Genomic DNA, 15,800 nt, shown 5'->3' on the forward strand with positions numbered 1-15,800 from the left:
ATGTTTGATAATCTGTCATGCATATTCATTACGTTCAAATCAATATGCATCAAGCGGAAAAAATCTGGCGCTCTTTGCGTGGTTGCGTCACAGGGTGATTCCTGTCGACATCGCGCGTAACCCAGACAGACGTTCAAGACTTTGTTGAATGCAGTTGCAAAAAACTCGATTTAGATTTTTCGATATTCGAAAATTGCTAGCCAACTTGGTATTTTTCGTCTTTGCCTCGCGTTTGTGGATCTAATCAACGTGTCCACAGTTTTGTAACGTTACGTTAGATCGAAAACCATCATCTTAAATTCGATGGTGACCAACGAGGATCGAAGACACGATAACACCATCATCATCGTCTATAATCGAGGTCTGGACGAAATAATACACGGTTCCGTTGAATTTTAGCTGAACCATGATCTAATCGTCGAAAAATCTGGTCGTTTGCTTAGTATTACAGTTTTGAAGACGAGACTAACTATACTCTTAGCATATGGCAGACCTCCCTTCGGTTGTGCGGTAGCTTATTAGTTAAGTTCAAAAGCAGCCGGGCTTGCATATATTTTCAACTGGAAGAATTTTCTTTTTTTTCTAAAATTGATTCAACAAGATCGTTAGCAGGAAATCAAACAGCCAACACCAAAAACCACCTAACTTTGTGGTTCTAACAATACCCCACCATGTTGGGTATTATGGATCCTCACCAAGGTAAATATGTGCTTTTTTGTTGTTGTCATATACGTATTCTCTTTTAATTTTATTTGGCACACCAATAATCGGAAGTTTTAAACGAGCTTCGTGTAACACACCAATTTAACAAAGCGCTCCCGACTGGATTAACTAACGTTACTCATGCTAGCAGTGAGATATCCTCTTAGGTTAAGAACATTACGCCTAACATGGCCTCTCTACTACCTCTGGATACATAACATATCATTTTCTAAGCATACTTGAATAGTTCTGATGCCAGTTTGCTTCCTTGTTTTGCTGACTTGACAAGGTTGCATATAACGTTACTCATTAGCTTTTAGCATAAGCAGCTTCTGTTCGGATGTGAATATGTTTACTCGTGCATCTGAGTTTACAGAACATTTGCAACCAAGTTTACATTTTAGAATTCGATTTCGTACGTTTGTAGCGTTCCAGTAATCACGTAAGAACATTACGTTACTTTAAGTTACTTTAACAGTATCTCAAATCTCAAATAGCCCAGGCTAAAGCTAACTTGACAGTTCGTTTGAGGTAGTAATTTCAGTATTCAGCAGTAACAGGTTTTGCCAGGAATGCTGATTTCTTCTGTTTCTTTCACAGACACCGTCCGGAATTGTAAAACGGAGGCTTTGGTAAGTCCTGTCGCAGTTATATTCTGTAATAGTTTTATTGGTGACACAGTCTCGTTACTTATTTATAGCTTAGGCCCACATGTGGCCCATGATGGGGGGATGGGCTGTGGATGAGATCAGTGTCTGTCTGTTGTCACTGACAGTAATTGGCCAAAAAAAATTGTTTTGACAGTAGTCTCAGATTTGTGACGGTCTGAGGTTATAGCTTTAGATATCACTGTAAACATACTGTGGATCACTATGATTGGTCACTATTAATGTACATTTTATTTGTTCCAGCCTCCAGAGCGCAGGAAGAGAACTGTAGAGGATTTCAATAAGTTTTGCAGCTTTGTCCTGGCCTATGCTGGGTATATCCCACCTCAGAAAGAAGTGAGTAGAAGGTCATAAATTATAGTCTTTTTGTACAGCAATTAAGTGGCAACTTTGACCAGCTTCATGATAATCACCTGCTGCTGACTCTGTAGATTGTGTGTTTTAAAATACTAAACCGTAATTGCATTCTGATCTGTTTTGACCCAGCAGAGATACGTAAACATTTATTTAAATAAAAAATGCTTAATTTTTTTGTTTGGAATCCAAACTTTGGAAATATGTCAAAACAGACAATTTAAAAAATAATATTAATAATAATTTAATAGTGTTTTTTTTTTTATGGACATAACCATTACAAAACTTTTTTATTATTATTCATATATCAACTCAGGATTAAAAATACTTTTGTAAAATATATTGAGCCTGTTTACCATATCACAAATACTTTTGGGACTTAAATTTATTGCCCTTTTCATCGCACAGTGAAAGTTTGTGACCAATTAATGCATTTGATACTTTGTTGTAAATTAATGTCTTTGTTATAGATGTAGATTTCATAAATTTAGACTGGAATCTGTTTAAATCCACTCATTTCAGTAAAGATGAGACTGATAATATATTGAATTAATCAAAAGGATAAAAAATAAATAAAACTATAGTAATAACAGCATCATTCAATATATTTATTCACTCATTACTGATAAATATTGATCACGTCCAATATGGTTTGTTAAAAAATATTAAGCCATGATTGTTTTCATAAAGCTTATTTTCCACCATGCAATGCAAAATATTATGCAAATTCTGGTGGTGTGTGTTTCCAGGAGAGTTCATGGTCTCCATCTTCATCTCCATGTCCACATGAGCTTTCTGAGCTCTCGGGCGAAGGGTCCGTAAAGGATAGCTGGACAGAGGCACACTCCAGCCTCGACAACATTCACAGTTTAGTCCACAAAGCTGAGACCGACAGGAGCAGCACAGAGTTCAGCCATCTTCAGTCAGACAGCCCCTTAGACAAGATGAGATTGAAAGACTCTCTGAACCAGATCCATCTACATAGTAAAGCTGAGCGGAAGAAGGTGAAGAAACTCGGACGCTTCTCTTTAGGAGGGTCGAGAAAAAGCATCTCGGAGGCAAGAGCACACAAACAATCGAAAGCAGCGCTAAAGAAAATGAAGAGATCAGTAAAGGCTGAGAGACACTTTCAATCCACAAGCCCTTTGAACGAGGTGCTTCAAAAGGAGGAGGAGCTAACAGAACAGGCCATTCACATGCATGAGGCGGGGCTTAAACTGGAGTCCAATCAAGAAACAGACCTGAGTTCTTGCGATACGGACACATTGGTGACTGATGAGGATATTATGGTAGAGTCTGGTAAGTGTCTGATTAGACTTGGTGTGCTAGTAGTGTGTTTTAATGTATGTATATGTATATAGCTTTATTTCTATCATAAATGTAAACTGAAGAAAACATCTGACCATTATTTATCGTTCAACCATCCTTGTTTTGTTCTATCCATTATAGGTGATGATTCATGGGATCTGATTACATGTTATTGTGGGAAGCCTTTTGCCGGACGTCCCATGATTGAATGTGATGAGTGCTCCATATGGGTCCATCTCTCCTGCGCTAAGATTAAGAAGTCCAACGTACCTGATATTTTCTACTGCTACAGATGCAGGGACTCTCAGGGCTCCACGGTCAAAAGAGACCACCGAGAATGAATGTATGGGAGCAGATCCTGTGTGTGTATTTAAATGAATGAGACGTTCTCATACCTGTGCTTTTTTCCTATTCTGATGACTCTTAATTAGTTTCTGTTAAATTAATAAAAGACTCCATTTGTCCTCCTTTGTTCGGTGTTGGAAGGCTGGTCTTGGTTTATGACATTTTTTCAGGTATAAGGCATACTAAAACTAATGCACTTTTTTGCACTACTATATGTCAAGATGGATGAATCTCACAAAACCAGTCAAGGGAAATTTACCATATTTTAGGACGTTTAGGATTTTGAGTTTTCTTGATATTTTTACAATCATTTCTCCCAAAGTTTTCATATCTATGAATCCAAATACCATGTGCAAAACATCCATTAAAACAACTCCATTTCCAGCCAAGAGGTGGTGTTCTAATCCAGTATTTTTCTTTCTTGCCCCTGGAGACCCTAAGCACAGGTGTCGCAGTAAACCAAACACACCTTATCTGTGTCATCGAGCACTGTATGAAAGACTTGAGTGCAAACAGGAGTGGTAGATAAGGAACACCTCCAGCTCAGATCTGTACTACGCTGTTCAAGTCAATATTGTTTTTTTCTAAGTAATGTTTTCAGTCTTGTGATGAATATCCTCACTTTTATTGTTACAGGATGTTCTCAGATTAACCTTTGAACATTGTAAAAAGCAGATATCTGCGTATACAGACCGTTTTACTGCCTGATTTGTGTATTCTGCCAAAAGCAATGATAGAATTGAGTTTTTGATTTTAAGACTAAAAACCGATTTCTCTTATTTTGTTCATGTGTCCTGCATCCCAGTGTAAATAGTTCATGTATGTACAGGTGTATATGTTTGAAAGATGAGGAAATGCTATATTTTTCTGACCATTTACAGCAGTGAAGTCTAAAAAATAAATGTTCTTTTAAAGCCAAGTCACTTTTCATTTGCATTTGTTTGCTGATGTCACTGCTCTTTCCATGAGTAAAATCTATAGGGAGTGTGTGGGCAAAGGGGTGTGACGAGACATTCACCTATGCACACTTTCCCCAGTCACATGTCTGACTCTTCACTCGATCTGCTGTAACGCTTGCCATTATTTCAACAATCAGCTACTTGACGTGAGGTAAGTGCATATACAATATATTAAAGTTGGATTTAGTTTTTACCAATTCAAGCATCTCATTTTTACTTCTGTAGTTTGCTTCATGGTCTCCGATTACAAATTTGCAAGTTAATGCAAATTTCTTTAAAAGGAAAATGCTATTTGTTAGCATTTTCATAGGCAGGATATTTTGTCAGCATATTCTGTGCTTTAAAGTTAAACATTTATTATAATAGAAATGGCCTCAAACACATTCTTTGAGGATTTCCAGTGGGTTAGTGTCTCTTAAAAAGAGATTGATTAGAATTTTCTTTAACCATTTTAAGTGTTATGGACCTATATGGGGAAAAAATAATGATCTATTATTTCCTGTAATTTTACACCCGGTTAATGGAACAATGGTTTGCTTTATTTGTTAAGTGTGTGGAATAATAAATTTGTTATTTACTCTCTATTATAGCCCCTTTCGCTGTTTAGTTAGATCAACATGTCCCAGCTTTATTCTAACCCAGCAGCTGTTCCACCTGGTTTGGAGTACCTTACACAGGTGAGTGTGTCATGTAAAATGAATTCTTTCATGTAAATAAGATGTTAAGAGTTGTACAATTACATTTACCAATTGCCACAATAAGGGAGTAAAATAATAATGTCAAAAAGGAACATTTAAAACAAAAATTCTATATATATATATATAATGTATACATTTATCATTTACTCAACCTTTGAAGAAAGATGGTAACCAAACAGTATTAGGTCCCCACAAACTTTTATAGTATTAAAAATAATAATTCTCAGTATTAACTAAATGCTTATTAGCATAGCATGCATTTAACTAATATATTGGCTGTTTATTAGTACTAATAATACACATATTAATGCCTTGTTCTGGATCATCTCTTAATCTAAACCAATATTTAAACTTACCAACTACCTTACTAACTATTAATAAGCAATAAATAAGTTGTTTATTGAGGCATAGATGATAGTAAGTGAATAGTGAGTACTTGTTCCTAAATTAAAGTGTGACCAGAAATTCATACAGGTTAAAAACAACCTGAGGTTTAGTAAACAATGATAGAATTTCCATATTGGTTGAACAATCCCTCAAAGGTGTACACAATAATTGGTATGTTATAATAGGAAAATTTAATACATCTGCTTTCTGTTCCGCTCTTACAGATTGACCAGATATTAGTCCATCAAAAGATTGAGCTCCTTGAAGGTAAAAGTTCTGAAATCTTTATGCTTTTGAATTTTTTATGGGTACACTAAATAAGTCAAATGCTAATGAACAAATGATCTTCTTTTTCAGCCATTATTGGCTTCGAGACTAATAACCAGTATGAGATTAAAAACAGCGTTGGTCAAAAGATCTTCCATGCTAAAGAAAACACTGACTGCTGCACGCGAAATATCTGTGGCCCTCTGAGGAGTTTTGAGCTGCAGATAAAAGATAATTTTGATCAGGAAGTGATTCACTTAATCAGGCCTTACCGCTGCACATCCTGCTGTTTCCCCTGCTGTCTTCAAGAGGTAACAAGAATCCAGCTGAAGTTCTGTGTAGAGTTTTTCTGATCTTTGAAGAGAGCGAGATTGAAAAAAATATTTAAAGAAGATTTTCTGAAATTTTGCTAAATTTATGATTAATATTATATATGTACTTACATATAACCCATTCTCCGATTCTTTTTCCTTTTGAATTGTGACTGACTGAAGATGGAGGTACAGGCTCCACCAGGGAATGCAATCGGTTACATCAAGCAAGACTGGCACATGTTTAAGCCCAAGTTCTCCATCTATGACATGTCCAAAACAAAGGTTCTGTCCATCGAAGGGCCTTTTTGTGCCATCAGCTGCTGTGGGGATGTGGATTTTGACGTATGTCTTCATCTGTTTTTGAGTCCACGTTTGTGTGACTGCAATCATTTCTGAGATATTTAAACACATACAGCATCAGGGTATATACAGGATACTCGCACTGTGTTTTCCAGACCAAAATGAACTATAGTATAGTTTGTGTTTATTTTTCTGTCCTCTGGTGCAGATAAGCGGTAAGGATGGATATTCTGTTGGTCGCATCAGTAAACAGTGGACTGGCTTCATCAAAGAGACACTGACTGATTCAGATAATTTTGGCATTAACTTTCCCATGGACTTGGATGTGAGGATGAAAGCAGTTCTGCTGGGAGCATGTTTCCTTATAGTGAGTTATGACAAAAACATTCATTCATCCACCACTTTTTCTATTTCCTGTTACTTTCTTTATTTGACCATTCATGTATTTTATTTTATTGTTTCTCTGTGTCATCCTGCAGGACTTCATGTTCTTTGAGCAGTCCGGTGACTCAGGACAGCGTTGCAGTGTGTTTGGCTAGAAGGGAGTGGGAGATAGATTGTGGTTCTTGGTTAATTTTTTTTTCTGGAATATTCATATGTAGTATCACTACATTTACCATTTGTGAGTAGTTTCTGTATTGTTCTAACATCAGTAAAATCACTATAAAAGCAATTTACAACATAGTTGTAGCCCAGTCTGGCTATAGATAAACTATATTTTAGAGATGATTTTCTGATTTGTAATAATAATAAATAATTCATTTCCTACTGAAATCTTCTTGCTCTTTAGAAGAAAGAAAATGTTTCTGTGACCACACCTCTAAAACAATTTTATGATGACAAAGTTCAGAGTAATTACACTATCCATCCGTCCATTTTTGATTTATTTTTTACGAACGTCTATGGAAAGAAGTTGTCATGAACAGCTTAACATTTGCCTTACCGTGCTTATCATAGATTGTATATAGATATGTATAGATTATTATTGCAGATTAGGAATATTTATTTCTGATCATAGTTCACAAACTGAAGTGCATGAGTAAGGGTTTTTCTGCTGCCATTGTGAAAAAAATATCTGCCAATAAAGAGCTGACTGATAATTCACCAATTTAGGGGTGGACTATATATTGTAGGATTCACACAGAATCCTCACTAGCCTCCAGATTTTCAGAAGGTTTGAAAGTAACAACCTGAATAAATTCTATCCTCTGAAGTAGAAGATATATGATCTGATATTGAAAAAAAGAAACATAATTTCAGAGACACTCACTGGAAAATTTAGTGTTTTTTTTTTTTTTTTTAATAACTGAGGCGCTTTGCATAAATGTTGTACTATTTATCAGTCAATAACATAATATTACACTGCACATTTAGTATTCAATCGTCACAATTAATTCTTATCAGTTTCTGTATATATTTCAATACACAGCTACACAAAACAGTACTATTTTATTTAGCCTGCTCTTTTTAGTTATGCGTGAAGCATTTGAGTGGTTTGAAGGGAGTAATGATGACTAATTTCTGAGAAATGTATTTAAAAATGTGTTTAATAGCTTGAGGAAACACTTAAAATAGCATTATTGGGACCTATCGTATTGGACAAACTCATAAACAATTTTCAGATGTAGTTCATGTTCCTGTCCACCGGGGACACCGACGTGACGTCATAGAGACGCGGCGGAAGAAGAGGGTTTTCGCCCTAAAGAAGCGCCAGCTCTCATTGAATGAGCCAAGATTTAAATCACCCTTTATTTTATCTTTCATTTTATCTCTTCGCAAAACTAAGTTATCCGCTTTTTGCGTTGGCAGACAACGCCAAAGCTTTTGGCTCGAGGTTACGGTTAAACGGTGAGTAATCGATGGTGCCGACACCCCACATTTTCTGCATCGCGTCACCGGAGGAGGCCAAGCAGTGTTTATTTGTGATCGGTGCTTGATTTGCTCGCTGGAATGATGCGTTATATGACCAATGCTTGTGGTGCTGTGTTCTATTACAAACTTGAAATATAATTTTAGCTAAATACCAGACTGGTGTATTAGCGAGGCTCCGCATGTTCCACTTCACACTTTCACATAATTCAGAGTAAAAGAGCGGAACAAAGCGCATCGTGCGCGAGTTTATATTCCTTTACCGCGGCTTTGACTCTCTTCTTGCAAGTACACGGACAAAATACAGCCACATACATGTGCTAGTTTCGCTTTAAATAACATTAAAAGGTCAAGTAAATTTACATAAACCTTTAAATTAATACAATAACAAATGACTGAGATGGCTACATCAGAAACTTAACTCTTCATTATAGGGCTAAACAATACACGCGTGACGATTTGAGACACAATACTGATCTCTTGAGACATACTCAGGATGCTTTAAACTAGGGCAAAATAGTAAAAGTTGTATTTATTATTATATTGTTGTTATTATTATTAATTAAGACATAATGATCAGTTAATTGTAAGTGGGTTTTTTATTTATTAAAATGTAGTATTAACCATGAATGATCTTTGTCGTCCTCCATGAAGAGAGCAATTGTGACACCAGAGTAGAATTATCCATGGTTCTGCTTAGATGAAAATACAGAATTATGTTAAAACACTGCACTCTGATCCTGAATAAATACATTTAATAATTTTAATCTATTTTATTAATAATTATATATACAGTGCACTATAATAATAAACACCGAATCTCAAATGTGTGACCTCCTGCATAATTTTGGGAGAACTAAAACACCATACATATTATGACTATCTATAATACATATTTTGGGATTCTGATGTATTGTGGCACGTTATAAAACCTCATTAGTTACATAGTTATAAGTTAGTTAATAGTTGGAAATGCCATGCATTTTTTCTACTTTAATCTCTAAGGTCATCCTCTCATAATAACTGCCCTACAATGAAACATATTTTCAAGGAAAGCCTGATTGAAATACAAAATTAGAACTATTTGTTAGTTTTTTTTAGTAGTAGTATTGAAAGATATGTAATTTTTTTTATTTTTAAAGTTCACATTAAATTGAAATTGAGCTTTACTTCCTTACCACACATTACTAGTCTTGAAGTGAACAAATAAACTTTGCTACTTGATCCAGATCTATGCTATTAAAAACTTGCTGTGCTAAAATCAAACCAGTGTGTTTTTCAACTAGCTTGGTGTATTTTTTTATTTATTTTTACACTTGTTATTCTTTGGTTGTTGTTAGTTTGGTCAAGTGGACTGTTGCATTTTTTTGTTGCAAAAATAATTTTTTTAAATTAAATTAAAATGTAAAATGTATGCATTTAGCAGACGCTTTTATCCAAAGTGATTTAGTGCATTCAGGCTAACATTTTCTACCTAACGTGTTCCCTGAGAATCGAACCCACAACCTTTTGTGCTGCTAACGCAATGCGCTACAACTGAGACCTGAAAGAAACAAGTTAAAATGTACCAAAAATAATCTTGCCGATCTCGCTAATGTTCATATCTCAAATGAAAACTAGAGTTTTATTCACATTTCAGGTCACTGGATGTGCTTGCGTTTAACATTTTTTGCATTTAGCATTCTGTTGGTTCTTTGCTCTGACAACTGTCATGTTTTCTGTCACATATTAGCGAGGAGGCAGGCTGGCGCAGGTCGCAGGGTGCTCCTGGATCATGAGAGACAGTGGCAGCAGCCTGGCTCAAACACACTGGTCCAATGAGCTGACGCTGACCGCAGGGCAGGAGGGCGCTGGAGGTGGGGGTGCCATTGGAGGTGGCCATTTAATGAATCCAGCCATGGCCCAACATGCCCCGAGTCCAGCCCACTTCAAACTGGGGCGCAGAGAGGAGGATGTCAAAATGTGGGGTGCAGACTATACTGTACCTGAGGTGAAGGACGAGGAAGAAAATGTGGAGATGGAGAGTGAAGAGGATCTGGTGGACAGGAAAGCCGAGGGTGGTTTACAGTGTAATGATAAAGGTGACGATGAGGAGTGGGGCTCGCCAGAGCACTCAAACCTAGTGGAAATGGATGTCAGTGTTACAGATGACTTTACCCTGTGCTTGGCCCAGACTAGCCCCAGTCCATTCAAAGAGAGGAAGCTAGCCCGGTTGCGGTATCGCAGTCAGAGGTTTTTGAGCGTTCGCTACAGTTTGGCCCAGCAGTGGAGAACTTGGCGTCAGCGAGCCAAATGGGCAGGAACTATGGGATACAGGAGGATACGCAGATGTCACAGACGCCGCTACTCTGCCAGCCGACATTTCCAGAGACCACGTGGCAGTTCATTGTTAAATGGAGATCCAGAAGGACGTTTGAGGACAACAGAAAAAAGAGGAGCTGATTTATCTGGTGAGTATTAACTCTCTTATTGACATCTGTGGTATAATTTTGGAAAAGTTAGTCTTTGAAACTTTTTTTTTTTTTTTAAGAGTTGATAAGATTAAAGGGTTAGTTCACCCAAAAATGTCATTTACATTCTGTCTTTAATTACTCACCCTCATGAACGACCACAACTTCAAACACAAATTAAGATATTTTTGATGAAATTCAGGGGCTTTCTGACCCTGCAAAGACAGCAGCACAACTGACACGTTAGAATAGTCCAGATGTCGCTAAAAAAAGTGTTTGTGACATCAGAGGTTCAACTGTAATTTTACAAAGCTACAAGAATACTTTTTGTGCACAAACAAAACAAAAATAGCTTTATTCAACATGCGGCGGGTTACTCTCGATAATGGTAGTGGAAGGTGCTGTGAAAAAAGAATTGTTTAATAAAGTTGTTATTTTTGTTTTCTTAGGGCACAAAAAGTAATTTCGTAGCTTCGTATTATTACTGTTGAACCACTGATGTCACATGGACAGTTTAAAACCATGTACTTGCTATGTTTCTGGGTCTGGGAACGTTTCAGTGCCATTGCTGTCCATGCAGGGTCAGTAAGTACTTGGATTTCATAAAAAATATCTTAATTTGTGTTCCAAAGATGAACAAAGGTCTTACAGGTTTGGAACGACATGAGGGTGAGAATTAATGTCAGATTTTTAATTTTTGGTTTAACTATCCCCACAATTGTTAAGCATGTGATACCTGTTTTTAAACGAGTCTTTCAGGTTGAAGTGTAAATTTGAAAACATTTGAAAGTTTAAACATTTATATATGCATTAAAATATAATTTAAAATAGTGTTATTTGTGTTAGTAAAGATAATAGATTTATTTTAAAGTGCCCCTATTATGGATTATGAAAGGCTTATATTTTGGTTTTGGGAGTCCCCAACAACAGGTTGACATTCATGCAAGTTCAAAAAACACTTTCATTGTCTTTACTTTACCTTACTTGCTCAAGGACTCCAAAACGATTCGCTCAACGATTTAGTTTTCCAAACCCCTCCTTTGCATGACGTTAATCTGCGGTGATTGGTCGATTGTTCTCATTTTCATTTCATCATGGGCCTGTAATGCCTGATAAAGCAGCGTTTGTGAGCGGCAGAGCTGCTTTATGTACAGCGTTACCGAGGTAACGGCAATTTTTAATGCTCCAAAGTGGCACCTAGTGGCAAAGAATGAATTTGCATTTTCATTCAGACTAATGCAAAAACACCAACAAGTGGGCTGGCAATATGCTAATGTTTCATGTTGCCGTCAATGTGAAACGGCTTGGGATTCGTTCAGGATGGTTTCATTCCTTTCTTATATTATTGTTTAGCAAAGGTAAGCTATGGTAAATGACTGGTAAAGCATTCCAACTTGTGACATCTGTTTATTTATCCTCCTCCTAGGCTATTAATGACCCCTATTCATTTCCTAGGCTCCTGTAGCACACATGGGATTCCGAAAGGTAGGGATGGTATCCATGGTGCAGTCATGGGGGACAGGGAGGGACGGGCCTCCCCTGCTACTGTCCAGTCACAGCGGGAAAAGACCTCCCTACAGAACCAGCTTAGCAGCGAACACATCTCTTGTGTACAAGGTACAACATATCATTTTTCCTAAATATGGAACAGGAACATAGGAGATGTATTATGGTTATTCTCCTCTAACTCCTCCTCTGTCTCAGGTATTCTGGATGAGTTTCTCCAGCAGTATGGGAGTTTGATTCCCATCCATGTGGATGAGGTGGTGGAGACACTTCAGGAGATCTTTAACGAGAGCTTTTCAAGTCCTCAAAGGTCAGAGGTGGCTCACACCAGTCACAAGTCTTATTGAATCTTGCCACATTGATAAAAGACTTGACTGTGAAGTCTCAATTTGTATACCATTTGAACTTGTGCCTGTTTACAGGAAGTTAATGGTGCAACATTTAATGCAGTCCTACCAGCGCATGTCCGGAAGTGCAGTGATGCGGGGGTTTCGTGTGAATTACAAACGTCACGTCCTCACCATGGATGATCTGAGCACACTTTATGGTCAGAACTGGCTCAATGATCAGGTGAGCCTCTTGGTTAAAATCATTTGTAATTATTATTGAACAATATTATTAATATTGGGCCACATTCACTAATCGAATGAACACTTGCTGGATCGTTTTTCTATATTACAATTCAGAACCAACTCAAATTCTCTTTCTCTTTCATCACATCACATAGGAGGCATACGCTATCATTCAAATGTTTTTAAAACTCTCATATTCGCCAAGGCTGCTTTTATTTTATCAAACATACAATTTTCAGCATCATTACTCCAGTCTTCAGTGTCTCATAATCAGAAATCATTTTATTATGCTGATTTGGTGCCCAAGAAACATTTCTTCTCATTATCAATGTTGAAAATGGTTTTGTGCAAACAGTTATCCATTTTTACAATATTTATTGATAAACTGAAAGTTTAAAAGAACATTTAAAATAGAAATCATTTATAACAATATATATCCTATAAATATTTTGCTAACATCATGTTATATGGGGATTGTGCCTTTTGTTTTCATTTATATATTTATTGATAATTTGGCATATTTCAGATTCATCAACATTAAACGATTGGCAAAAAATAACAAGACTTGTTGTTATTAGTGAATGAGACCCAATATTTTTGTTCTTCATATCTCTTAAATTGTAGCTGGTCAAATTTGTACCTCTCACAGTGCTTTTGTGACACTTACATCAGTTTGTCAGAGTTGTACAGAGAAGATATCCACAGTTATGACTCTTTTATATGATGAATGGGGGGCCCTTTTTCTGGGATTGTGCTGAGTTCGCTCTCTCTCTCTTACATCTATAACTCTCTGCGTCACCCAGGTCATGAACATGTATGGGGATTTGGTCATGGATGCTGCTCCTGAAAAGGTAGGAAGAACAAGCACACACACACATTTACCCGAACGAGCACAATGACTCATGACAAAGCCATTATATGAACCTGTATGTCAGACAGTTAAATGACTATGAAAACAGTGAATTAGCTCTCATTCACTCTCTCTCGGTCTCACCGTGTCTTGTTTTTTAACCAACAGGTCCACTTTTTCAACAGCTTCTTTTATGACAAACTTCGGACGAAAGGTTACGATGGGGTCAAACGGTGGACAAAAAATGTCAGTGATGGGGAAGGATTTTGTCTGACTTTCACAACAATTTTATTGATACTTGCACATTTTATGACTGTAAAGTTAATTTGATGAATTGCTATTTGCACTGCTTTTTGTGTTCAAAAGTAAAATGGATGCAACATCATCATTGTAGTACTACGTTTATTTCACTGTTGTTTATTCCAACCCCATTAGGTTGATATTTTCCAGAAGAAGTTCTTATTGATCCCTATTCATCTGGAGGTGCACTGGTCATTAGTGTGTGTGAATGTTCCTCAGCGTAGCGTCACATATTTCGATTCCCAGAGGACCCTCAACCGTCGTTGCCCCAAAGTAAGTGTTGTTTGTTCTAATGAGGCTATTTTAATGGCTACGCTCCTTGAAACATTCCTGAGCCTGCTTTTTGTTTTACAGCACATTGCCAAATACCTGCAAGCGGAGGCAATCAAGAGAGAACAGGAGGAGTTTTACACAGGGTGGAAAGGCTTTTTCAAAATGGTAGGGTGAAAGGTGAATTTGATGTGCGTGTTTTGTGCATTAGCGAAAGTATTAGAGAAATATGGAATAAAAGAGAGTGGAAAAGCCATTTTATGTATGTGCTGTTGACTCTTCTGTCCTTGGAATGTTTTAGAATGTGGCAAGGCAGAACAATGACAGCGATTGTGGAGCTTTTGTCCTTCAGGTTAGCATTTTTCGTTTTTGTATTTTATATTGGCTGTGTTATTTTAACACTTGATTTTACTCACATGTTCACTCTTCTTATCGTTGTTCTCCAGTATTGTAAGTGCCTGGCCCTGGAACAGCCTTTCAGCTTCGGTCAGCAGGATATGCCCAAGCTACGGAGACAAATGTACAAAGAACTGTGTCACTGTAAGCTGTCTCTGTGAGACCGTGACATCTTACACTTCGAAATAATCTCCAAGTCCAGACAGCATTTAGGTGGGAAACGTCCAAACGTTTTTAACCTTCTTTTCGTTCAATGACTTTGTATTTTGGCTTGGTGAATGCCATACTCTGTTCGGCCCAGTTGTTTGTTTGCTCCGATCAACACGCCAGAGTTGTTGTTTTCTAGAAGAGGGAAGGGGAGCTGACCTCAGTGAACTGTTCTTTAGGTGCCGCCGTTTTGTTGGCAATTATATTTTTTATTTTTCATGATCTTGATGTCAGTAACTTGTATGTTAAAGGTAATACCATCGACTGGTGAGGGTGGAGACTTGCAGACATTTTAAAAATGTAATGCGATTTTCAATTACTGAGGGTCAATACAGACCACGACACTATATGAGCAGTTTTGTTTGTTCAATATTGTTTGTCTGTTGTCATGTATCTGTACGATTTAAGATGCAAAACTATGGAGGTAAAAAAAAAAGTGCAGCTGTAAATTAAACCGTTTTATATCTTTTGAGATGCATACGTTGTTGTAAGATGTACTAATAAAAACCTGGAAAATAACTGAGCCTCATCAATTTTTGCATTCATCATAATATTACTGTTCTTGTGTAGTAGTTTGTAATGTGGTGACTTCGAAATGGTTCTAAATACAGCAGCTGACTAACTATAAAACTGGGCCTATAGTTCGATGGACAGGCTAGACTTGCTAAATTTCTGTGGTTGGATCAAAAAACATAAACTGATGTATGTGTGTTGAGTATACTCTTACAGTATAGTAAGCACGTACCATACCTTTTTAATCCATATTAAAATAAATAAAAATTAATACTAAAACTGCCCAAGTATGATAAAATAAAAATAATTGAAAAGGCAATGACACACTTCTTAAAATATGTGTATGCTAAATTACAAAAATGATTTAAAATAATTTACAGAGGAAAGAGCCAAATTATATACTTTTATTTAAAGAATAAAAAAAACCCCATCTAAATCGTGGAGATTAAGTGTACGAATTTCTAGTTCCTTTTAAATTTAGAATACGAGATAAAGATGTCAACAACAAAACCAAGTATTTTTTTGTAAAAGCAAACTTCACCGAGCTGACTATGGCAATGACCAT

At 36.8% G+C, this 15,800-nt stretch overlaps 3 protein-coding genes across 4 annotated transcripts; all 3 read left to right on the forward strand.

Annotated features, from left to right (window-relative positions):
* The first annotated feature begins 36 nt into the window (after nucleotides 1-36).
* LOC127957488 (PHD finger protein 23A) lies at nucleotides 37-3,503 on the forward strand. Its single transcript, XM_052556044.1, has 5 exons — nucleotides 37-699; nucleotides 1,303-1,334; nucleotides 1,614-1,706; nucleotides 2,474-3,023; nucleotides 3,174-3,503. Exons 1-5 carry the CDS (start codon nucleotides 672-674, stop codon nucleotides 3,371-3,373), a joined length of 903 nt encoding a protein of 300 aa, XP_052412004.1. The 5' UTR covers nucleotides 37-671; the 3' UTR covers nucleotides 3,374-3,503.
* An 842-nt stretch (nucleotides 3,504-4,345) lies between these two features.
* Nucleotides 4,346-7,410, forward strand: plscr3a (phospholipid scramblase 3a). Its single transcript, XM_052556045.1, has 7 exons — nucleotides 4,346-4,487; nucleotides 4,927-5,013; nucleotides 5,646-5,688; nucleotides 5,779-5,999; nucleotides 6,183-6,344; nucleotides 6,511-6,669; nucleotides 6,782-7,410. Exons 2-7 carry the CDS (start codon nucleotides 4,954-4,956, stop codon nucleotides 6,839-6,841), a joined length of 705 nt encoding a protein of 234 aa, XP_052412005.1. The 5' UTR covers nucleotides 4,346-4,487; nucleotides 4,927-4,953; the 3' UTR covers nucleotides 6,842-7,410.
* A 549-nt stretch (nucleotides 7,411-7,959) lies between these two features.
* On the forward strand, nucleotides 7,960-15,241 carry senp3a (SUMO specific peptidase 3a). Of its 2 annotated transcripts, none has more exons than XM_052556043.1 (11): nucleotides 7,960-8,150; nucleotides 9,904-10,621; nucleotides 12,077-12,238; nucleotides 12,326-12,437; nucleotides 12,550-12,697; nucleotides 13,503-13,550; nucleotides 13,718-13,795; nucleotides 13,985-14,122; nucleotides 14,204-14,287; nucleotides 14,421-14,471; nucleotides 14,566-15,241. In XM_052556043.1, the coding sequence occupies exons 2-11, from the start codon at nucleotides 9,946-9,948 to the stop codon at nucleotides 14,674-14,676; spliced, it is 1,608 nt and encodes a 535-aa protein (XP_052412003.1). In that variant the 5' UTR covers nucleotides 7,960-8,150; nucleotides 9,904-9,945; the 3' UTR covers nucleotides 14,677-15,241. The 2 variants fall into 2 exon arrangements, 1 of the variants encoding a protein (XP_052412003.1); XR_008153804.1 differs by having other exon boundaries at nucleotides 7,961-8,150; nucleotides 14,204-14,299; nucleotides 14,566-14,654.
* The last annotated feature ends 559 nt before the right edge of the window (nucleotides 15,242-15,800 follow it).

The sequence above is a fragment of the Carassius gibelio genome, chromosome B5 (assembly GCF_023724105.1).
Source record: "Carassius gibelio isolate Cgi1373 ecotype wild population from Czech Republic chromosome B5, carGib1.2-hapl.c, whole genome shotgun sequence".
NCBI lineage: Eukaryota > Metazoa > Chordata > Actinopteri > Cypriniformes > Cyprinidae > Carassius > Carassius gibelio.

Excerpts from the sequence above, each read along its gene's own strand:
- LOC127957488 (XM_052556044.1), top strand. The coding sequence starts at position 672 with ATGTTGGGTATTATGGATCCTCACCAAG. Across the intron at positions 700-1,302 it reads TATTATGGATCCTCACCAAG|ACACCGTCCGGAATTGTAAA; the intron begins GTAAATATGTGC and ends TTTCTTTCACAG. Across the intron at positions 3,024-3,173 it reads GGATATTATGGTAGAGTCTG|GTGATGATTCATGGGATCTG; the intron begins GTAAGTGTCTGA and ends TATCCATTATAG.
- plscr3a (XM_052556045.1), top strand. The coding sequence starts at position 4,954 with ATGTCCCAGCTTTATTCTAACCCAGCAGCTGTTCCACCTGGTTTGGAG. Across the intron at positions 5,014-5,645 it reads GTTTGGAGTACCTTACACAG|ATTGACCAGATATTAGTCCA; the intron begins GTGAGTGTGTCA and ends CCGCTCTTACAG. Across the intron at positions 6,345-6,510 it reads GTGGGGATGTGGATTTTGAC|ATAAGCGGTAAGGATGGATA; the intron begins GTATGTCTTCAT and ends CCTCTGGTGCAG.
- senp3a (XM_052556043.1), top strand. The coding sequence starts at position 9,946 with ATGAGAGACAGTGGCAGCAGCCTGGCTCAAACACACTGGTCCAATGAG. Across the intron at positions 12,698-13,502 it reads AGAACTGGCTCAATGATCAG|GTCATGAACATGTATGGGGA; the intron begins GTGAGCCTCTTG and ends TGCGTCACCCAG. Across the intron at positions 14,288-14,420 it reads GGAAAGGCTTTTTCAAAATG|AATGTGGCAAGGCAGAACAA; the intron begins GTAGGGTGAAAG and ends GGAATGTTTTAG.